This window comes from Perna viridis, chromosome 2 (assembly GCF_037379345.1).
Source record: "Perna viridis isolate PV_CMFRI_1.1 ecotype Kerala chromosome 2, ASM3737934v1, whole genome shotgun sequence".
NCBI lineage: Eukaryota > Metazoa > Mollusca > Bivalvia > Mytilida > Mytilidae > Perna > Perna viridis.
This window is the reverse complement of record NC_142446.1, coordinates 59,146,956-59,172,071: the sequence shown is the minus strand read 5'-3', so window position 1 is coordinate 59,172,071 and position 25,116 is coordinate 59,146,956. Positions and strand designations below refer to the sequence as shown.

Sequence of the window (25,116 nt, the reverse complement as noted above, 5' to 3'; positions counted from 1 at the left end):
AAAGTAACAACAAAGGCTGAACATAACCCTGTTTAAAAACTGATATGACAGCATCTTGGCTCTACTAAAAAAGTCTGTATACAGATCACATGCATGACCATAATAATCAACTGTAAAATGTTTACTAAATAGGGTGGAAGTGTTAGTAATCGCTTAGTAAGAAAGAGAAAGTTTACAACTGAAAAGTCAAAATCATCACAGTGGTCTTAAAGTTTCAATTTTAAATTAAATGTCATGTATCATCTATGTTTAGGTGAAGATCTAGGTATGAATTAGAGGGTATATCTGTTTTAATTTGAAATCAAAGATGAAGGTCAAATGAAAGCAATCCCTGATATTAGAGTTATTCAACGATTACACATCATCTATGCAACGGAAACTCACGTTGAAGGTCTAGGCTACTTGTTTCTCTTTTTCCATGATACCTTTTATAAAAAACGAATATAGAAACAGATCGGCTGAGAGTAGTGCACAATGGGTTTCCGTGGGTTTTCAAAACATGTTATTGTGGTCTCATTTATTATCGCTAATTCAGTATGTTTAAACATGTTAACACAAGGATCAATCATAATTCTTCAGACAAAAGTTGAAAAATGTTTTGTTTTGTACATAGCGATGTCGGCACAGTCAAGTCAAGTACAAATAACACAAGACCGAATGAGCTTTTAAAATCAACGTTACATTTAAAGCAAATAAAACACATAGACGTACGTAAGTAAAGCAGACATAAGCTATAAGGCATGCCATGCAAATACAAGCAAACTAAAAAAAAACATTTTATACAAACTAAAATAAAGCATGTAAATAACAAAGGCATGTATGATCTACCCAGTATGTCGTAGAGTCTAAAAGATATGTGCTATCGGCGAAAATTACATACATCCTCCTCCCACTTTCCAATGAGTCTCTTAAAGTACTCCAAAGACACCCCTTCCCAGAATTCCTGTGGTAAATTGTTCCTTAATTTCGAGGCAGCAAACTTGAAAAGAATGTAAGCCATATCTGTTGGTTCTTACCCTTGATTGTTCTACTGTATTATAATATCTGAAAGAATATGAAGAGTTCTTAGGTTTAATTAGGTTTTTTAAGTAAGTCGGAGTATTTCCATTGATATCTTAAAAGGTTGTTTTTCAGTTGTGGGGTATTTTACTTAAGTAACAGTTGTTCATATGTTGACATGGTCATTATAAATAATCTTAGTGCTTTTTCCTGAATGTATTCAACCTCTTCGTACTTGTCTAACTACAAAAATGCTATACTAGTGGACAGTAGGTAAAGTTTGATAAGATAAAAGAATGACATATTATTAATCTGCCAAGCTTGTTCTGGTGAGTTCCAATCCTTTTTAGAACATTTAGCTGTTGAGATGCATTTTCACATATTTTTGATACCTGAGATTTGAAATTTAGACAAAAATCAAAAGTTACCCCCAACAGCTTTACTTCTTCATCACATTCAATGATGTTACCATCTAGGTCAAATGATGTTTTCATCGAAAGTCTTTTGCCAATCGCTATTGCTTGGAACTTATCTGGATAAGCTTGCATTTGATTGTCACAGAATTATTTGATAAGTACTTTGCTGTCATTTTCAAGAAAATTTAATAGGCTGTCTACAGGTTCAGCAACACAAGGTATTGTCATCCACACAATTGAACATGTTGCTATCATCAATATGGTTAAAAATGTCATTAATGAACATGTTTAAACGCAAAGGACCAAGAGTTGATCCTTGAGGTACACCTTTATATAGTGATAAAAAGTACTATGATCAGATCCATTTTTTACGAATTGTTTCCTATTACTTAAATAACTATCAAAAAGAGATAGGGTACTATCAGAAACACCGTATGATTTAATTTCATGTAATAAAAGATTATTAGGTAAACGCTCTTCGATAAGTTCATTAAAATTGCAGCAACAAATTTATTTTTATCCAGCTCTATTCTCCAATCTTCTAATATTTTTATTAAAGTGTCCTGACAATTATATCCGTCTCTAAAATCTGATAAATAATCATTGTAGAAATTTTCAAAGAAACCAATAATTTGTATATAAATTGCCCTTTCAAAAAAAAATTAAGATTGATGGTAATGGTAAAACACTGACAGGTCTATAATTACTTTTTGTAAGTACACTATTCTTTTTATGTACTGGTACAACTTTTGCAACCTTTAACTTATCTGAAAAAAAAAACAGAAGTATATAAATTCTTATTTATCATATTTGTAATTGGCTGTATAACAACTGGTTCTGCCAATTTCAAAATCTTTGGTAACACTTGATCATAGCCAGTGGCGTTTTTAATACCTAATTTATATTTTTGCTTTTCTACAAAATTATCTATAGGTTAAAACAAATATCATCAGCATTCTTGTCTGTATACAAATTTCATTAATTTTCAAAATGCTTGGGTGTTTTTCATCCACCTTGACAGAGTTCTTTCCAATGTCCTTAGTCACATTTATAAAAAAAAAGTTATTAAACACAGCATGCAGCTATATCTGATTGATCTGATATGAGATTTTCATTTTCATTTAGAGTAATGACTGCTTGGAAACGACGGCCTTTGTTTGTAAAAAAGGCTTCATTGTAAGCCAAAAGTCTTTACTTTTTGGTCCACATACACACATCAAAAAAAGTAATTCCCAATGTACTCTCATTTAATCATGGTTACATAGTTTCGTTGTTTTATTGTCTTCATATTATTGTAATTATTATGATACATTCTTTGGTACAAAGAAAGTTCTCATGGTCAAAGTTTTTATAGCTTCTATATGAACTTTTTGTGACTGATTTTGGGGAACTTAAATCTTGAGTTGCACTGTTACCATTTTGTGTATATCGCTTAATCCGCAGTCAAAGTTACATGTACAGAGTTACAGAGTTTGGTTTGTTAATCAAATTTACACCAATAAGACTTGGTTTAGAGTCTTTGACAAGTTGCAAAAACGTATATATTTCTAAAGTGATTTTGCGATCGTGCATCAAAAGGGTGTGTCACATATGTCGTTCAAATACATTAGTTCTACTTCAAACTACATATTATAAAGGTTCGTCGCAACATTAATGACTACTCTTCCGCGCAGCGCTAACAGACAATAAGTTATGTTAAAAACTAAACACAGATAAGTGGATTCACGAAAAACAAAAGTGTGCACAAAAACACATTTACAAATATACATGATAGCTCTAGACCTTAAAGTTCAGATGTTTAGACCAAGGACCAGCTTGTTTCCATAAAACTTTAGAACAAGGGAAAAGAACGCATTTGTAGTAGTTTTTTCTGGTAGATATTACTTAATATTGTAACGGGCATGTATTAAAAACATACGTGTGTTTTGAGATATTTGGGGAGTGAGGTAAAGTTCTTGGTTTACTGCAGTTTAATTATTAGTTATTTTATATAGCATTATGATGCTCGAATATTTTTTTTTCCTTTGTTCTAATGTTGGACATTACAGATATTTTGGCGTGTATGTTTCACTGTTGGTATTGTGATTTCTGTTGGTGACATATCATTTGCTGCCCTGCATTGAACTTGTCCTATTTAAAATTTGTTTTTTAGTTCTCTTTGTTAAATGACCACACACTTGGACAGTATTCTAGAATAGATCTTAGCATGGATTTATAGGTCAAACCTTTTGTTTCAGTGTTTTGAATTTGTAGGTTTCTTCTTAAAAAAAACGATCGTGTTTGCTTACTGATAGTCGGCTAGATACCTTACCACCAAGAGTAACTTGTTTCACCCTATTACTCCAAAAAGATGATACCCACTTCCAAGTGTTCCCTCTCATCCCATAACTGTTCAAGTTCGAGAGTGATTCCTTGTGAATGTTTCATATGCACCGACTTTAAATAAAGCTGTTGAACTTTTTGATGTATCTTGTCAAATGCCTCCGTTTGCATGCCTGATGTTGATTACTAAGTAGTTCGTTGCTAAGTGTAATTATAAACAATTGTGTTTTACATCTTCTTATGGTATGAAAAACATGAGATCAGTAAGTATGTTATGTAAGTCAAGATTGTTAGGTATGTTACTTACAACTGTGCTCAAGTAGCTAACAACATATACATCTTGTAATCGCTTTGAGGGTATTTTTTTTCTTAAAAAATGGAACTACAATCTAATGGAACTTCACCTTTTGAGAGGGAGTTATATATGGCGGGTTATGTGTTCTGTTACAATTTTCTAGCTGGTATTTGATCTGGGCCAGTAGATTTAGTAATCTGATTAAAATTTGCCATCTGACACGAAGAGTAACGCATTTAAAGATTATATTTTGATTAGATTGCCCTTTTAGGCAATTACCATATTTACGAAGGGGTAATTGATGTCACCTTAACACTGGAAACTTAGCACCTGAAACGAGCAAAAAAAAAAAAAAAAAATATATATATATATATATATATATAGATAGATAGATAGATAGATAGATAGATAGATAGATAGATAGATAGATAGATAGATATATATAGATATGGAAAAAAAACCATTGTACCTAGAAAGCGATTCAATGCCGCAGTAGTTTCACTTTCGGTCCAAGCGGTTGTAGGAATATGGAGTTTGAATTTTCAAACCATTGTGTTCATTTAATCAGAAACTACATAATACTAATACACATGAATTAATTATATAAAGTTCCTGGTTTAATTTGAAGTATTTGTTGGTGATACCTGTGTTTATTCATTAGATATATCATTTGTCTCTTAAAATTTATGTATACATGGATTTTTAACGTAACAAATTATCAGATTACACTTGGACTAATAAAACAACAGTTAGTTATATTTAATCCCAGGTTTATACATTAGTGGTCTACCTATAGTAGAGATCTTCCTTTAAAAAGCATGGATTTTTATCGTAGACTATAATTTTTTTCAAGGAAAAAAAACTCTACTTATAGGTAGATCACTAATTTCCTAAAATAATCGTTTTCAAATCTCGAAATCCTAAATATATATATATATATATATCGTTACTTTTTACGAGTGCCTTGATTGTTTAACGTTTCATATTTTGTAAGAACGCTGACTATTCCAGGGGAGGTAATTACACTTCCGCCAAAATTTGAACTTGGCATAAACGACAATCATGAAGAAAAAAGTCGATATATCAAGAGAAATGATATTTGAAGGTGGAATTCAGTCACACACGAGATGTATACTCGTTAAAGAATTCATTAAGTATATCCTATACGAACGTCAACAAATACCAGTCCCGTATGAACAGGTCAAACAGGGCTTCAAGAGCACGGAATCACATCAACTGGACTCACAGGTGCTTCTATCTGACTATACTTTTGATATGAAAAATCATCAACATCTAATGTTAAGGCTTATCAAGAAGTTACACTTAGTGTTATTACATGGGGTTGTTACAATGTATACAGCCTGCAGTTGAGGTACAATGTATACTGCATTACTGGTAGTGGTACATGTAGACCTACAAATGTACTAGATTACATGTTGTAATTTACAACCAAAAAAGAAAAAAAAGAATATCACTCGAGAAGCAGTCGAGGTTGATATTCTTTTCTGGGTATGGCGATCTAGTATACAATCCTCAACTGGAGGCAGTATGTGTTTTATTATATACTAAAATCATTACAATTGCCTTGAGTAAATTCTCAAGATGATCTGTTGCACTATTCCAAATTAATAAAAACTGGTGGAACAATCTTATTATTTTATATATTTGCAAATAAATTACTGATGTGTTCTGTTTTTTGTAATATATTTGCAAAATCCATTTTAACAAATTATCTTCTTGTTTCTTGTTGAAATTTGATACTAAAATTAAATTACAGTGTATAAGGGGTGACTGTTATTTTTTTAGGTCTATGAAGAAATAACCTCAATTGCATGGTGCCCACTAAATAACCTGCATATCATAGCAGGTTATTTTCAAGTATACACCATGGGCATTGGGATTATTTAAAAAAAGTAACAGTCATTCCTTGTAATTTAATTTTAGTATCAAATTTCAATAAGTAAATCATTAAAAAAGGTTAAATCAGATTCCTCATGAAAATTCCTGCCTGCATTTATATGATCAGATTTCTGATATTTCTTTTGGTTTTTTAGGTATAAGAATCAAAGGCAAATGTCTTTAATTAGCATCCTTATTTTAAAAGCAGAAGGTCTTTCACCTTTAATTGTTATCTACACCACCACCAATCTACCAATGTTAGGCTTATACATTACTATTTTGTACTGAAACTGTACTGTTGTATTTACTGTTGATACAGCCATTATTTTGGCTACGCCTAGGGAAATTTTGTCACAAAAATTACTGTATTTTTAATATCAGAAAAGAAATAATTCCTTCTGGGGGTAGATTTGTACTCATTTTAACATGGGTTTGGCATTTACATTCTCATTTAACTAATTGATTAATCGAATATAAATGCCATACTCATGTTAAAATGAGTAAAAATCTACCCCCTCCACAAATTATTTCATAAATATTTATGTTCAAAGACATTCATACTAGGTATAGGATAGCTGTAATGGGCTTATATCTCCATATTGATGCTGTTTTTTGGCCTGTTTTTCCATGATTGGCCTGTTTGTTTTTTTCATAATGGGTCATGTTTTTTTTTTATATATATTGAACTGTTTTGAACATGTTTCACCATATTTGTCCAGTTATTTTTTTATTTTTATTTGCACTTATCGATTAGTGTTTTTGAATGGGCAATGATATAGGTATTTTACACAATTGGTTGATATTGTGGTGTATAGTCTTTGCATCAGTAAGTGCTGATTATAGCCTGAATCCCCTTTTTATAACTATCTGGGTTGTTTTCCCCTTACCATTTTATGAATTTACAGATCCTCCATGGGCTGAGATATCTGTCATTTTCAGCTTATAGATTGCAATAGAGGGTAAATTCAGTAGTCAATATGATTAACTAGGCTTTACCTATGAGGGACAGAGCTTTTTTTGTACTCCAATACTAACTGACCAACAGGAATATACAAGACTATGTGCAACTGCATTTAAAATTCAAACAATTACTTCCTTACTGCTTACTTCATTTCTGGAATACATCACTTCTGACAGAGAGATTTTGAGGCATTTATGTTATAAAGCATCTATATACATATGGATGTGTATAGGATGTAGTTAATGCTCATTCCCTGTAAATCAACACATTATATTTTTAAGCAATTGTTTCATTCTTACAGATAAAGGTGCAACTGTTGATATACTTGTAGTATGGTGACAAAATTTTGACCAAAGGAATGACCAAAGTCTCTTAGGCTAATAAACTGAATGACGTAGCACATTTCACTTGAGTGACTCATAGCCATTTTTTGTATAGAAATCAGTTTTAAGATATATAAAAAAAATTTTACAAGAAAGTAATTACCTATTACAATTTCATAGTATGATTTTCTTTGTATCTTGTATAAAAAACTGATTTTTTTTCTGATATTTCTAGAAGAAATCCCTAACATCAAGAATGGAATACAAGAAAATCTCAAATCTTGTTCACGGATTGGAGGAAATGTTTGAAAAACTGATAGAAACTTTTGAGATTTGTCCAGAAGTACGACAGGTGCTGTTTCTTCTTGGAGGCACGACAGTAAGCCCTAAGGAAACATACCTGATAAACATGCCACCTTATCATCCTGAATCTAATAATTTATCTTCAAAATTTTGTGTGAGGTATTTAATCAAGGAATTGATTAGTCAAGATCTAGTTGGTAAGTTAAAGGATCTGAAAACTACCAATGCCACAATTATGATTAGAGCTCCAATTGACAGTGGTATATCATGGTTTTTGCCCAAACCAAACTTTGATATACCATCTAGAGGTGCAAGGTTTCATTTGAATTTAATATCAAATCCTAATAGTGACTGTTTTAATCATGATTTAACTCACGAGGAACATGAAATGGACATTTCAGGGATTGAGCCCTTTGAAATGTCTGCATTAGACTCATCTGTAATATCAATGGAGGAACAAATGATGAAGCTTTTTATTTCTAATGACTGTGATTCTGCAAATCTGGACAAAAACCATGAGCATAAAAAACTTCCTGTGATTGCATGTATAGAAAGGAGTAGAAGATTATCATCAATGAGGAAAAGTTTACCATCCATATCAGAGAATGGAGGTGACAAGGACTCAGAAAATGAAGCTTTGGTACAGGATGACAGTTCTCACCTTAAAACTAGAAATCATACTTTAGGTTTCTTTTCAGAAGAAGATACAGCTCTTGAAAACACAACTTGTAATGTCAAATTGTCATGTGATAGACAGTTATCATGTGACATTAATAAGTCACTTGATACTGACAGTAAGTTACCACATGACTGTAGGGTACAATGCATCTGGTTTCAGGCTCCAATACTGATTAAAGGGTACAAAGAAAAAAGCATAACAAAACAAGGAGCTATGTTTTAATCCTTGTGTAGTGTACATGCAATTGTGTATGTATTTAAATATGACTTCAGTTTAGTTTCACTCACTTTAACAATTGTATTGTCTATGAAAATGTTGTTTGATCTACATATATTTTTAATATATTTTATCAGCTTTTAACTATTGACTAAGATTGTATGCTATAATTTTATTGAGGATCTGTACTTTTATTTGTGTTGATATTTAAAAGGAAGGGAAATTGCCAATATTTATGATATTTTGATATTTTTTATGAAACCCAAGCCTGATCACTTCTGGGTTTGTTTGAAATATACAATGTACAACCAACTATGCATAATGCTTCAACAGATGTCATGTGCATCTGAAGTAACAAATTTTTATGAATATCAAATGTGGTCACAGACAATGTAATAATAAATCCCACATTTTAACATAGCTTTTAGCCATATTGGTTTTGATAGATTCCATACATGCCATAAGAAAAATGTCAAGTGCAGGCCGTACCATATTTTGTTATTAAATGTATAATTGACATGATAACTTGACAATTAATGGTCCACTTGTATTTGATTTAATAAATTGGAATTTCGGCCAGACTATAGAGCTACAGTTGGCAAAGACAAAGTAGTGTCCAGGTACACTGCAGATATAGAGCTACAGTTGTCAAAGACAAAGTAGTGTCCAGGTACACTGCAGACAATAGAGCTACAGTTGTCAAAGACAAAGTAATGTCCAGGTACACTGCAGATGAAATTATATGAACAGGAATATGATTGAAATCTCCAACTTTTATCTTGTCATAGCAGTGCTCTAGCTAGGCTTTGAAAATAGAGGGGTGCAGGGAAGAGGGCACTTAAACGCGTAGCATGTTTTTTTTTTTTCAACAGAAAATGGACATTGATTTTGTCTGTTTGTGTTAAGTCGGTAATTTGTATTCTTATTGCTTACCTGCCAACTCTTGAAAATGATGGTCGCATCTTAATTTGCAAAATGAGTAAATTTGACTGCATAATTAATATATGCATGACACCTTTATTGTATTGACAGACCTTTCTCAGATGACCAAGTGCTTTTAGAAAACAGATACATCTTATATTTCACACAAATATAGAGGTGAATGTGCTTGAAATGTATAACTGAAGATTATGTTCCCCTGTGAAAGAATTATGAATTCAGTTATAATATGATCAGATTGTGGTGTGGGCTAAATTTGTCAGTGTTCTTGCAGAGAGGCAGCATGATAACCCCTGTTAGTGAAATGGGCAAGTGATTCTTTACATTAATGACATACTATGAGGTGAAATGTTACAAATATTCAATATTGCTCCAATTAAATATCAAAATCATAAGTAAGTAGAAGGAATATTATTTTCTTTAACTATTGCAATTACAACTTTTGGAAAATGTCCTTTACTGTGGAAGATATAGAAAATTTTAAAAATATTGAAATTATAAGGGAGGTAACTGACATTTTGAATAAACAAACATATGCAACATGCAATTGTTTACACCGGTAGTTCTTCAAAATTTAGACCTGTTAACTTGAAAATATTTGTAAAATTAATTGTACAGTAGAAATTAATTATTAACCAATGATTGGCTCTCCATAAAAATGTTATAGATCCAATCAGGATTCATTTTCTACTTGTCAATCATTATCCCATAACCCTGGTCAGCTGATTGATCACTGATAATTACCTGAGGGTTAATTAAGACAGCATATAGTTAATGAAGGTGACATTTCTTAATTGGCTTGGGGTAATTTATCAACAAGAGTGGAAATCTTAAAGGGCCATTCTGATAATTGTAAATGGGCACTAAGGGGGCACTCAATAGGGGCAGAGGTGTGCGGGCGTGATGCCCCTCCATTTTGCTCTAGCTAGGACACTGCATAGGTTGCTATTCTGTGTTTGATAGAAAGTTTTGAATCTCTTTGTTAATTTTCTTTTACAGTTATATACTATTACTTAAAAAAGTTATTCAGGTGTTTATTATTTAAGGAGGTAGACCAAGGGTAAGGGACTTAACTCTTGAAATCAGTTATATGTTTGTATCATATTCGATGTCACCAAAGCCATTCAAGCTTTCATTTGAAACAGAATGAAATAAATCCAAGTTACTTTGATGCTTACATGAGATTGATGTAAAATGCTGAATACAAACGTTCCAATGATTTCTGAGAGTTGTGTCCCTTACCCTAGGTCTACCTCCTTAATCAAGCTCTGTCCCCAAGTTAATTATAGTACTCACTGTAAAATATATTTTCAGGTCCACTGGTTTATATCATGTAGATTTAATAAAAACAAACAAGTTGATGGAGTATTATTCTAAGTATTTTTACCAGTTAGGAAGTACCTTATAATACTTATGTAGATGCTTTATTCCTTGCATGTACTTGAAAGTAATAGCATTAATTTATAACTGAATAAATATGTACTACACATGTACATGCCATTGCCTCAGTAATAAATGACTGAATATATCACATCTACTGGCTACAGTAACAGGTTATGTATCCATTGTGGGAATACTTATTTAATCTCAAGAGAGAACTTTTGACAGTTCAATAACTTAATACATGTAGTTCCCATTGAATTTCTTCAGATGACTTCTATAATTTGAACTGAATTAGATAAAAATTACAACTGTTATGATGTTTTCAGATTTGGCATAGTTCACAATTTCACATAAATTTTCCCAGGATAAAGTTGTAAGTTCTGTTTATTTATGGTTGATATTTTACATTTCACGATTTTTAATTCATTTCACTTACAGTGTACAAATGTATGTATGATATACTTATGACAAACTGAGGTACAAAAATTGACCTACAGATGTATTTTATATTCCTCTGTTGAATCTAATTTTCTTTTCTTTAAAACAAAAGAAACTAATACAACTATTGATACCATAGAACTTTTTGTAAATTTCATTGCCATCACGTCGTTTTTATTGATCATATTGATATTTTAATTATGGTATCAGCTGTGCAAGACATTCCCAATTGTAAAATATATATATATATATATATAGAGTATGTAATGAAATATTTTTATACATGTGAAATGATAAAACATGTACATATACACATGTATGAGTCTAAGTGCTGTTTTTATGAAAAGTGCAATAAAGGTGATTGCCCTAATAAATGTGTTTTAGCCTGGTTAACTATTAAACAGTGTAAGGTGCTTGACTCCAGCCATCAGTCTTTTTGTTTGTCCGTCACATTTCACAGGCATAATTTTTTCACACGATTTTTACCAGAACTGGGCAAATAAACTTTGTGACAGACTTCACGTGAAATTCAAGTGAATCAAACCTTCATGTGAAATTCATGTGAATAGTTCACATGCAATTCATGTTAAGTGAATGCATGTGAAAATCATGTTTATTTCATGTTAAACTGGATTAACATGAATTTCATGTGAAAAATATTCGTCTTTGTAAGGGGAATCTACTTTGTAGTTTTAGTTCAAAAAGTATAAAAGCAATTCAAGCTTTGCACAATGATTATATACATATTAAAGATGTGCAACTCCTATTACATGTATTGAGAAATTTGATTAATTTTTTCCTACTTTTTGAGCATGTTGAACCAAATTTTTATTATATGTTGTGAATGGTACCTGCTTTGTTTAATCTGTAACTAAAAAAGTGTGAAAGCAATATTATTCACACATTGCACAGTAATTATGAACATATTGAAGATGTGCGCCTTTTATTATAGAGAAGTTTGATTAATATTTTTCTACATTTTTAGCATGGTGAACTTAGCCATTTGGTATTATTAGAGCACTACACATGGAAATTCGTAACCCACACTGCAGTTTTTATGCAACCACAAAAGAATTGTGGTCATATAATGGTATTATGCTGTTGTCGTTGGTAGTCTGTAGACATTCAATAACTTGAGGGTAAGTGTAAAGATCTTTATAAATCTATACCACAAGGTGTCATTCCGCAAGAGGAAGCCTAGGATTGATTTTGGGTTTATAACTGGAGAAAATACCTCAAAACAACTATTTTTATATGACTTTGTAAACATTAATAAGGACCAAGAGCTGATAGTACAAGTCTTACTACATGTTGAAGGTTAGACTGTGCCCTGTACTTGAATCAATGGTGAAAGCAGATCTAGTAACCACTTAACTCTCAGTTACACTTAGAAAGTAAGCTATAACTTAATAAGTATTAACAAAATATCATTCTAAATTTACATTGAGTTTATATATATATATATTAAAGATGTGAACCTACTACAATGCATGATGGACAAATTTGATTAAATTTTTCCAATATTGTCAGCAAAATGATATGCTATCATTAAAACATTACTTCAGGAAATTTGTAGTCCCAACTGTAGTTTATTAACTTGCTTAGTGTTTATACACATAATGAATAACTTGTGAACTTACAAATACTGAACGTGGCATAGGTCCAGAGATGTATTGGTTTTTGTTTTTTACTTGTATTTGACCACCTGGAGAGTTGTCTGATATATGCTACATTATAAGTACACTGCAAGCAAGCAATCCAAACACCACCACCAGATACCATGACAATAATCACAGCTTTTTGAAAATGATAAAAACAATTCTTTTGATTAGTTTTTTATCATTATAATGCTTTCTATGTATAATTGCATATAACATATGAAAATTACAATGCAAATAAACTTATACAAAAAAAATTCAAATATTTTTATCAAATACAAACACAATCAAGATCAATCAAAGGACTGTTACTATTTCAATTTATAAGAAAAGCACCAATAAACATGTTTAAAATTTTAATATATAATCTTTATTGTTGTTCACACCTCTATTTTGGGATCAGAACTATAACCATATTTCTGTAGCATTTTTTTCTCATTATTCAGCTTTGTTTTCTCTGTCCTTGTATGCCATACCAATATCTATAGAAAAAAAAAAGGAAAATGAAATGGTGTTTTTGTTGCAATTATATTATGTTAAATTTAAAATACATATTTTCTGCATAAGGGATACAGACTGAATACCAAGTATCCATAACATCCAGAGTGATTCCAGACATGCTTATTGCTGATATCCTTATCGGTGAAATGCTCAAGCATCGAAACATAAGATAAACCAAATATGTCAGCATTATACTTCAATACCTTATTCACGTAAGGTATGAACGTTTGTTACTTCACGTAACCAAACTCAAATACTATGACATTATTAAAAATATATAGTTTGCATTACATGCCTAAAACAATTTTAAATTTATGCTTTATTTTTACCATTCAATTAAATATTATTAATATAAAGTAAAAAACAGTAATATAGAACATACAAAAACTATTGCAATACAAATAACGTAACATTTTACAACAACCAATCACAATGGATCATTTAGATAGTGTAGATAGTGACATCACAGATGGGACTTTCAATCAATTACTTTGAATTATTTCCCATATATAACTATGATTTACGGTACTATGCACAAAATATATTGGAAACCAAATTATTAAATATAAAAAAAAAATTTGTCAACCTGTGTTTACATAACAAACTTTGGGCAATTTACCAATATGCTGACACGGTGATAATTCAACAATACTGGTATGGCAAAACAATACCGGTAATAGGTAATTTTATATAAAATCATTTAATGCATGTCATAAACAACACAAGTCAAGAAGATTTCGTCTCATGCAAGGGGAGATAATACCTTTACATTACAGAGACAGCTTAAAAAAAAAAAACGTGTTGACATACCTTGGTGCAATCACTAGCTTTTGGTTCCAGGTCTTCCAACTGAACATGTAGATGTTGTAAAATAGTAGACTCGAGGTAACCTCTCGGTACCTCATTACTAAACTTAGCATCTGGGTATTGGAAGAAAAGTTTAAGGTTTACAGCAAATCCTGCCATATCCATAGGAAACGGTCTTCCTGGCTTCCAATATGTAAACCATCCTGTTACCTATAAAAATGCAGATTCTGGAAGTATAGTATTCATTAATCTTATACTTTTATGATTTTAATTTGCTTACTTTTTAGATACCATATAACTGTCCACCCATATAGCGTCATAGGGACTGGTAAGAAATTGTATGGACTGCCTCACTTTCATATTAAGAATGTGACATCATCAACACGGATGACCCAGAGTAATTTATATATAAAAACTAGATCTTTTGGCCCGATTAGAATACCTGAGCCTGCAGTACAATCAGTACTCCATCAAAATTCAATAAAAGAGAACAGAACTCAACCTCTCTGTGTAACTCATCAATATATTTACCTGCATACAAGAAATAAGTTCAATATCTCAAGGTGTTTAGAAAAAAAATCTGGAAAAATGTTCATAACAGTAATGTATCTAAGTTAAAGGGGCATGACTCTATAAAAAATCAATGAACCTACAAAAAACACAAAATTCGATCAGTATCTCATTACTATACATGTGCATATGAAAAATCAGTTTGATCTCTCAAGGTGTTTAGAAAAAAAGAAGTAAAGAAAACTGGTCATAACAGTAGTTTTTCTAAGTGAAAGGGGCACAATTCCATTAAAAATCAACAAACCAGAACACAACTCAAATTCCATCAGTATCTCAAGGCACTTAGAAAAAAATTCCTGAAAACTGGATGTTGTGGAATGATGCAAGGACAAACATGGGTAAAACTATATGCCCTGACCACTCATGCAGGGGCATAAAAAGTAAAATATATAGCAAATAGTACATGTAAGTATAAGTCAAATTGCAATATATGGACCATTTGGCTGCCAAAATTTTAGCTTTTAACCATGACAGTATAGAATAAAATCTACCTAGAGGCAATATTTAAGCCATTTCTAATTTATTGCATGGTAAATCATAATAGATTCAAATTTTAAGCAACTAACAATGAGCAGTCGAAAAAAAGAGTCGTAACAGATGGCAGAGTAATCAAGCGAACCAAGATTCTAGCGAAAGTCCAAAGAATGTAATACAGGGAAAAGACCTGACATGGAAAACAGACACATACAACAAAGATCATAAAATACAGAAACCAAAATGATACTTACAAAGTAACAAAGGTAAATGAGCTACTCGGACTCCACTAAAAACTGGGAGCATGGACCAGGTGCACTGGTATGGTAAGCATCCTCTGCTTTTCTAGAAACACCTGCCGAGTTGCTCAGAAAAAGTTGTATCCAGGGAAGACAAAACAGGAAAGGAAAACTATGACATGTTGAACAAATCAGTTTTCATGGTGCAGATTGATACACCTTAAAGATCCACGAGTTCATGATGACGACCATAAAACATCAGTAGTGATGACTTTAATCTTGTATCAACATAACCCTGTTCCAGAGGCCTACTTGTAAGAAGTCCAGGGTGATACAATAAGTCTGCTTAGTTATAGCAAGCTTTGGCATAATGTATGAGTTGTGATATGAATACTCCATATGCAGGTGTTGAAGGGATGTTGCCACAGATGAAAGGAAATTTAACAATACGGAATGGAAAGTCATCGTGTTTGTCGTCTAGTTTTGTCATTAGTTTTCCTTTACCATGGATCTCTAAGTGTAAGTCAAGATATGAGGCTGACTTTACAACTTATCTGTAGTATCCTTTATCTCAAGTTCTTTGGGGTAGGTGCTATGTATCAAATCTACAAAACTAGGATTGTTTAATGATAAAATGTCATCTATATAGCAGAAACTGAGATTAAAGAATCTAGCTAAACAATGTTCCTTCCTTTGCATCAAATCAGCTTTAAAGTCAGACATCTCAAAACAATACCAATACACCTATGTCAGAACTTGAAGATCTGAATGTTTAAATAAAAACAAAATATAAACCTTTCCATGTTCCACTACTGGTTTCTCGTATCTCAATCCTCCTACCAAACCAACAGGCCAGACAGATACCTTCTTTGTTGACCTCATCTGTGACAATTATTAAAGCAATTACTGGTCTTGAACCATATTTTAACTATTCAATACATACATCTTAAATACTGTTTAAATCTTTCATGATATAAATGTTTTCATTCAATAATAGAAACAGTGTTACTATTGTGATTGAAACCCTGTTGTCCAAAACAACTCAGTAAATTCAATCTGTTTAATTTATGCATTATTCTTCATTTAACATAGCGATTTCCTGTCTTTCTGCATACTGGTAACCTTTTATTCTTACAAAAATCCACCAAGATTTCTACAGTAAATTTTGATGTAGTGGTGTTCTAAATTACACAGCATTATAATTTTTTTCATATATACATTTACATGTACATGGCTCACAAAATACAACTTCACAAATTTTTGTTTATATAATAAGTTGCAGCTTCAGTGATTTTGTTATATTTCAATATCAATTCTTTTGTGAACAACATAAAGTATCAAGGAAGAATAGAGACATAAGACAAAAAACAAATCAGCAGAATGGTTACTACAGCTGGCAACTCAAGTTATATAGGAAGCTGGGTGATGTCTTTTTGCAAGGTATTTACTGATTGAGTCAATGTTTCACCTATGTTCCTGGTCCGCAATTAAAGCCCAACATATTTTTTTTGAATTAAGAATAAAATTTTTCTCAACACATTATAGAGACACTATTGATACCTCTTTAAATATCTCAAGACTGTATGTATTGTCATCGTCAGCAAAGTATACTACACCATCATCTCTGTTACTTAAATTGTTCCTGATCCATTTCAGAGCTGAATTTCTCTGTAAAACACCCTTAGGCTTCAGCCATGCTGGGTCATTGTACTTGAGTTTGATCTCTGGAGGAGTTAAAGCTATCAGATGAGTATAAGGTAACCTGCTACTGGCCAGAAAGTTTCTGATGAGATTGGTTTTGTTTGGAGAATCCTCAACTATAATCCAATGTACACTCTTGACAAGACTTAATGTATGTGACAGTCTCACTAAATTTGCCTTTTGTTCTGGGTGTGAGTGTGTAGGTGTAATGATATACAGTTTTGTTTGTTCAGTTCGGCTATCCTCATGCCCACCACATTTTCCTTGTTTCAACTCCTGTATTTCAACAGTAAGTTTATGTAACCTCCTTTTGTATTTTTCAGTCAAATGTTGTATTTCTTTGTGGGTACATTCTGGAAATCCTGTTTTTAAAAAAAAAAAAAAAAAAAAAAAAACAAATCAAGTTCTGATTGAATAAATCTATTAGACATGTAGTATTCTTATGACACTTGTTATCCATGTCCAAGTATATATTCCTCCTTATATAGCATCTTTTATTTCTAAGAGTGATAATATAAGTATGAAAATATATAAGTTTTAGTTTAAAATCTCTATAATTACCTAAAAATAAATACCAATAATACACATTAAAAAGATAAAAAAAGACTTCTGCTCATGACATCTCATAAGGCATTTTAAGCATCCAGTGCTACATGTATCTCCATAACATCTTTCTAACAAAGCAATTTTAGTTTGATGATAAAATTTCTCTAAGTTTGAAACCTGCATGCAGTAATAAATTGGTTTATTAAATAAAGATTATTTTCTTATGCTTTTAACATACACATAGCTCACACCATGTAACAAAATTTTTGTTTCAATCCATTTATAGAAAAAAGTAGCAACTACAGTGATAATAATGTGTTTCAAACAATGAAAAATCTATTTTGACAACAAATACACATAATTTATACATACCACTTGAATATAGATAGATAAATGAAACAGTTGTTATGGTTAAGTAAAGAAACAACCATATTCTGCATGTGTTATACCTCCTGTTTCCAACCATTCCAACATACTTGCAAGTTATTCATCTGTAAGAACAAAATATATCTTTAAACACATTATGTATGTATATATGTTGTAAAACCTTTCTAAACTAAACCCCATTAGGACTTAAAATTTGTTTTTTTGTACAGTTTACATGGTTCAGCCAGGTGATTTGTTAGCCAAAGTTCATAATACATTAAAATTGATATAACAGGACTTTAGGTCTAGTTTACAGTTTTTCAGATTTCTCATGGTTCAATTAATACAGGTTTCAATATAAATGAAAGTTTTGTACTACTGTTACACATTCACTCATATAAAATATATATTCATGGCCTGCTAATCTGAACAAATTAATACTTTACGTTATTTCTTATAGTAATCCTATTAGAGTAACATTTATGTTTGCAGTGTTTAAAGAGCTGGTACATTGAATATTCCAGAGATAAACTGAAATATTCATTCAATCTCCAAGACAAGTAGTTTTATTTATGATGTAATCTCAATACTGATAGGTCATTTCTATTTCTGCAATAGACAAAGAGTTTGTAATTGACTTGAAACATCAAACATCATAGACCTTCACTTTCTAGAAAGTAAAGCTTCAGGTTTAAAAAAAACAAATACGATGAATGAAAGATGTAATTTTTGTTTTTGTGTTCTTCTTAAAAAATGAAGCAGAGAAAATAAACAACTACCAGTAATTATAGATTAAATTGTGCATGTTACCTCTGACCCTCTGTGTACTTGTCTTACCTTAATACATGTACCTTATGACAGATCAAATATTGAGAAAGGAAGTGCCCAGCCTTGGTGTAACATCAAAAAGGTTAAAACCAATAGCCAATATCAAATTACTAGTAAAATACAATGCAAGTGCATGTGTACACTGTATATAGGTTCAATCTCCTTTTGTACCTGTGTCATCTTCCCCCATACCTAAATCACATTTTGAGTCTTTTTTTTTTAAAATCATTTCTTGGAATTTAAACTACAACTTGTACTACTATCAATCTCATTTATGTTGCTACTGGATTGCTGTTTGGCACAGATATACAGATTCAAGTGGGGAGCGATTTTATGTAGGTTGTAGTTTAGGAAGTTAAATATAAGTCCAACATTAATTTGTCCATTTCACTCTCCGCAGTAAAGTGCTTTACACAGCTTATCTTTCATTTAAAAAAAGTCTTTGAATCTAGACAAGACTGCATGAAAAAGTTATGGGGAGACATCCATAAATATCAAGTAATAAAATTCAATCAAGCAGCATTTACTTAGGAATTTTTTCTTTCTACCGACTGCATGAAAAAGTTATGGGGAGACATCCACAAATATCAAGTAATAAAATTCAATCAAGCAGCATTTACTTAGGAATTTTTTCTTTCTACTGATAAATTTACAAATTATTTCTTCCTAACACATACAGCAGTAGTGTAAAACTACTGGTAAGTATGGCAATGGCAGGTAATAATTTTCGGAGTAATTTGGTTAGTGCTAATTATTGAGCAATATAATTTTAAGAGAAGCTCCTAATGACAGTGTGGAAGGACAACACACCTATGTTGAAGTGGGTAAATTTAAATACCAAGTTATTTGACTAAGGGTTAATTTTTACATGGAGGGGTATGCCACTGAGCAGTCTAGGGTTTGATCCTTGGTGGGCCACGATATAATTTTGTGAGTCAAATCATGCTCTTCCGTTATATATGGCACCCAACTAAAAGAAAACAACAGGTTTGGAAAGCTGTTTGATCTAGTTGTGACTTGTGTAAGTGGTGGAAGTATGTCAGGACAACCTACATGTATTGTAGTAGGTAGTACTTTATGTATATCAAAATAGCCAGTTAATTGACATGGCTAAGAGATAAATTCTTTGCTTGATTCAGTTTGTTAATGGCCTGTCTAGGGTTCATTCCTCAGTGGCGATGGAATTTTGTAAATCGAATTGTGCCACACTCTTTTGTGACAGTTGCATACCTTGTTTTAGAGCTATGAACAGCATTTATTTATAAGATTTCAGGCTTTCATGATGTCACTTTTCCTAAGAGTACATGCTCTTACATTAGCTATAGAGGAGGTATAATGATACCACCACTACAATGTAAGAGGTTGTAATTCTGTTTCTCCCTGAAATGAAGGCACCAATCAAAAAATAGATTGCTAGATAACCTCTAGCATTGCTAGAATAATAATGATACTGGTCAGAGAAAAGATAGCAAAATATAAGCAATCTAATCAACATATTTTCTTATATTTTGGCATGAATTTGTTTCATAGGACAAAACATTGGTTGGGGAGAATTATTTGCTGCTGAGAGCTATTTTTTTACCAGTAGGGCTAAAAAATAATATGGGTTTCCTTTCACACCAGTGTTCTCAGGTTTTCGAAAAGTTTAATGTGAATTATTAATGACAAAAAAATCACTTTCCCACAACACAAATGAAAGCAAAAAACAGTAAAGTTCACTTGTCACAGGTGACAGGAAAGAGGAATCTTAGACCACAGCACACAATGTTGATGACAACTTTGAAAAAATAGGGTAGGCAAGAAGGCATTGTTCCCTTTTTTTCTCATTGAGTTCATGGGAGAAACATTCTGACTGTAATAGTGCTTATAAAAATGTAACAACAACAATTTGAACAAAAAACCCTTCTAATTTCAGGTATACCATTGTATTAGCTGATAAAATAGGGTTGAAACACATGCTTTACTTGAAAAATTATTAGTCTGTCTATTAACAGGACAAGAAAAACAGGCATTTCCCAATACAATTTTGGCTATAACTTTTAAACTTAAGTTTTATTTAATGGAATTCAAAATTTTAAAATGATTTCTAAAGAAGAATAAAAGAGTTTTTGACTGATATAAAGTTTTTTGGAAAATGTACAAAAATAAAGCAAAAATCTTGACAGGACAAACTTTTTCTGACAAGAAAAAGACCATAAAAAGATGGACGTCAGAAAATAAAGTTCATTATTGATAAAATGAGTCATGTCTGTCAAATAATGTTTACTTATTCTTAAAACTTATACTAATAGGTACATTTGGATATAAAAATTATTTCATTTTGAGTCAGTTTAAGTGGAAAAATCTTGACAGGAGAGACTTATTTTGTTCTGTGATTTGTATTGTTTTTTTAAGTTATTTTTTTCTAAATTGTAAATGTCTGTCAAAAAATATTTACATATTCCTAAAGCCTATATCAAACGGTATATTTTGATATAAAAATATTCAATATTTGAGAAAGTTAAAGGGAAAAAATCTTGACAGGACCGGCTCTTGAAATATCTGAGTTTTATTAAATGTCTGTCAAAAATATTTACCATATTCTTAAAGCTTATATTTTTTGCTACATTTTGAGTATGTTTGAAATTAAATTACAGATAAAAAAAATTTGACAGGACAAACTTGTTTCGGGGTGAAAAATCTTCATTTATCAACATAATTAGGCTTTGAGCTAAAATACATATGTATTTTATGAAATTTAATGTTATTAAAAAAGAAATTTGAAGGTAATATTCTATATAGAATCTTGATCAGTCTCACAACAGTGTTTTTTTTAGCAGAAACCTTGTCAGGTCGAACTACATACATGTAAATGATCTCTGTAATCTACCTGAATTTGATTACTAACAACTATCTCCAATTACCATTAACTGGCTGGTAAAACTTTCACACCAAAGTTTGGAAATCCAATCCAGTTGCCCACAACATTCTGAGTGCTCAGAATGACTTTCCTGGGTCAAGAGATAGGTCAGAGAGCTATTATAGAAGTCAGTCCAGATTTACTACATGCTTTCCCAGAAAAACGCACAAGCATTACAGACAGTGAACTTAACCTACCTATGAAAAAGAAGAAACTCTATTTAAACACAAAACACATCCAGGCAGACATTTTAACACAATACACACCTTGAATAGGGATGTTAAGACAAACAGACAAACAAATCATAACCGATCAAAAGTGTCTTATTACAGACATCATGAATAATGTGAATTCAATTATAGCAAAACAGTTTCCACAGATATCGGGTTTCCAACACACTCTCCTGGCATCAGTGTTTGACAATGAAAAAAAAATTGTGGTCATCGCACAGAAAAGTTAAACTTGAAAAAGTGTCAGGCAAATCAGTACAAATGCACCATACAGGCAAGCACAACTGAGCAACATGAGTTCAAACAAATAAAAACCAGGTTTATGCTTTTGGTAATTTATTTGATAAATTGACAGTTTCTCAGGAAATCCCAGATATCATAGATTTACTTTAATCCCTTCTGGGATTCGGCGCTGGAGATATTTTTATTTGTTTTTTTTTTAAGATTTACTCGTGTAAAAAAACAGCTTCTCCAATTCAAAATAACTCTATTCACGGAACAGCAAAAAACAATACTTTATTCCATAGAGTAAAAAGTTTAAACAGTCAGCGGAAATCGTAAAAGATATGATAATTTACACATGTACAACTTACGTGGTCAAGTAGTTCGAGAGGATTTTTTCGGGGATGAAAAATACAAGGGGCCGTAACATATATTTTTCCGACACCAAAACACACCTACTCGACCCCCACTTTCTACGTCCTAAACAATTACATGAACATATCAAGCTCTTTTATGATATCGTTGTATGGTTTATGTAAAATTCTGATAACATGTATAAAATTTCAATCCAACATGTACGTATATACCTCTCTTAATTACTGTTTCACCACAGGAATCACTCAAGTGAAGGAAAAGGCACACATTTTGGTAAACTTTCTTACCAACTTTCTTTTTTAAAAATCTATCAGAAACACAGACATGTTAAAGAAATACCTGTAAGATTTGTATTGAAGATTAATTGAGACAGTAGTGAAATTAGTCCAAACATCCATTGAAAAAGATTTGTGGCAGGACAGCCTACCTGCGTTATAGTAGGTAGTGAGATATAAATAGCCAGTTAACTGATTTGACTAAAGGATTAATTCTTTGGTGAACTGGATTCTTGCTGGCTTGTCACTGAGCAGTCTAGGGTTAAACTCCTGGAGGCAGAGTATAATTTTGTGAGTCAAATCATGCTCTCCCATTACATTTGGTGCCCAACTAAAAATCCCACTAGGTTTGGTTAGCTAATGAGCTAGTGTTAGAGTCATTTGTGGTACAAAGACTCTAAAGGTGGGGGAAATGTAGCAGGACGACCTACCTGTGTTGTAGTAGGTAGTGAGATATAAATAGCCAGTAAACTGACTTGGCTAAAAGATAAATTCTATAGCAAAATTGGTTTGTAGCTGGCCTGTCACCAAGCAGTCTAGGGTTCAATTCTCGGTGGTGGAGTATAAATTTGTGAGTCAAATCATGCTCTCCCATTACAGATTTCCCAACAATTTTTTTTTCTCACATTCTCAACCTCTGTTATTAAATGAAACATTCTAAATCACTAATGGATTTCAACTACTAAAAAAGTTAATACAAAATACAAATATGAGATTTTGTACCTTGATAAGATAATTAATTTCATATTAAAAGTATGTGTTAAGCTTCAGTGAAGTGAAATATTTTCTTAAATAATTCCTTAACTAAATGAACTTTAAACAAATTCGTATTTCATGTATTTTGCATTTAAAACCTACTGCATATCTCTCAAGTTTTTTTCTTATCTTTGATATACTGCAATAAATATTTTGAGTCCTTTTTGTTATCCTTTGGTTATTTTTAATTGTGATGTTTCTATCTTCTTTTCTTTGTCTCTTTGCTTTGGTACAGGCCATTTTTTTTCTTGTGGGGAGGGGAATTTTTTCTTGAAAGTAATTTGTTTATGCAAGCACAAAAAATATTTGCTTTTTTTTAAAGCAGCAGCCAGAGATCACTTCTTTTATTAGAAAATCACACAACTAAGTAATAATGTGACAATATTTAATCAAATTTGTTTCCTAATAATCTGTCCTATAAGAAAACAAACTGCTTCATCAACTCATTGGATTCTGTTAAAGATCTCATTATAGCCAACAATGTAAAACTGACCACTTAAATTAATACACAACACATTCAATTCATCACACAATACTCATTTCAGTCCAGACACAAATCAGTTATGCAAAAATCAATAATTTGATCTTGAACACAAAGTTCAAATAAACTTTCCAAACTGTTTCCTAGAATTATGATCAATAAGTCAAGGTCAAATTATGGTCATCATGATACAAGATGGTAATACATCCACATGCCCAAGAAAAGAAAAAAAAACTAATGACCAAGATAAACTTTTGTATGAAAAGAACAAGTACATAAATATAATTTCAAACTGAAAATGTATGTTTCATTTCTTTGAAGGGACAGAGAAGTAATGTTTAGAAAGCACTAAAATAAACAAAAATAATTTATTTACCCATCATTAAAATTTCAAAATATTTTAACAACACAATTCATTTTGCATATCAGCTAAAAACCCATTTGCACATAAATATATATTTGCTTTCGCAAATATAACATACAATAAAATGAATAGGTTTTTCACAAAATATATAACAACAATTTTTTTTTAATAAAAATTACAATCAAAACAAGAATAAAGCTTATTAATAAATTCAATAAGATCTCTACATTTTCTGGAAAAATATGTGTCCTAAAACTGAACTTAACTTTGTTCACACCTGGCATGATCCTTAACCATAACACTTATATTGAACAACAAAATGAAATGAAGAAATAAAACTAGAGCAATGCTAGTTTGAAAAGTGTTGATGAGATGTAATTCATTGATGACCAGAAAAGAAATTGAAAGTGAAATATTTGCATGTTTAATGAATAGATAAATCATTTTAATAACAAATTTGAATTAAAGGTTTGTTTTTCCCTAAAAAAAAAATGTATGCCTCCCAAATCAAAGTTCAAATGGTATAATCCCCCCCTCCCACCCAAAAAAAATCAGTAGATTAAAAATTTCTCATGATATGCACAAGTACATATTGGGCCTTCACTACTTATAAAGTTTCATGTAATTCAATGCAGCAGTTTCTGAGGAATT

General features: G+C 31.5%; 2 protein-coding genes across 4 annotated transcripts; one reads left to right on the top strand and one right to left on the bottom strand.

The window, feature by feature from the left end:
• Positions 1-5,059: 5,059 nt before the first annotated feature.
• On the top strand, positions 5,060-13,018 carry LOC148626276 (uncharacterized). Its single transcript, XM_088570150.1, has 2 exons — positions 5,060-5,280; positions 7,451-13,018. Exons 1-2 carry the CDS (start codon positions 5,095-5,097, stop codon positions 8,417-8,419), a joined length of 1,155 nt encoding a protein of 384 aa, XP_088426276.1. The 5' UTR covers positions 5,060-5,094; the 3' UTR covers positions 8,420-13,018.
• A 152-nt stretch (positions 13,019-13,170) lies between these two features.
• On the bottom strand, positions 13,171-22,706 carry LOC148626275 (galactosylgalactosylxylosylprotein 3-beta-glucuronosyltransferase 3-like). 3 transcript variants are annotated; one of them, XM_088570152.1, is made up of 7 exons: positions 22,586-22,621; positions 21,767-21,959; positions 18,042-18,160; positions 16,983-17,485; positions 16,218-16,304; positions 14,143-14,349; positions 13,171-13,313 (listed from the first exon to the last, which is right to left on the bottom strand). In XM_088570152.1, the coding sequence occupies exons 3-7, from the start codon at positions 18,133-18,135 to the stop codon at positions 13,212-13,214; spliced, it is 993 nt and encodes a 330-aa protein (XP_088426278.1). In that variant the 5' UTR covers positions 18,136-18,160; positions 21,767-21,959; positions 22,586-22,621; the 3' UTR covers positions 13,171-13,211. The 3 variants fall into 3 exon arrangements, with proteins under 3 accessions (XP_088426278.1, XP_088426277.1, XP_088426279.1); XM_088570151.1 differs by lacking the exon at positions 21,767-21,959 and having other exon boundaries at positions 22,586-22,706; XM_088570153.1 differs by lacking the exons at positions 21,767-21,959; positions 22,586-22,621 and adding an exon at positions 21,733-21,755.
• Positions 22,707-25,116: the final 2,410 nt, after the last annotated feature.

Bases quoted from the DNA above. Each gene is read 5' to 3' on its own strand.
- LOC148626276 (XM_088570150.1), top strand. From the start codon at position 5,095: ATGAAGAAAAAAGTCGATATATCAAGAGAAATGATATTTGAAGGTGGA. The intron at 5,281-7,450 runs GTGCTTCTATCT...TGATATTTCTAG, and splicing joins CACATCAACTGGACTCACAG to AAGAAATCCCTAACATCAAG.
- LOC148626275 (XM_088570151.1), bottom strand. From the start codon at position 18,135: ATGGTTGGAAACAGGAGGTATAACACATGCAGAATATGGTTGTTTCTT. The intron at 17,486-18,041 runs GTATGTATAAAT...TTTTAAAAACAG, and splicing joins TATCTATCTATATTCAAGTG to GATTTCCAGAATGTACCCAC. The intron at 13,314-14,142 runs GTATGTCAACAC...TTTTTTCTATAG, and splicing joins AAGCTAGTGATTGCACCAAG to ATATTGGTATGGCATACAAG.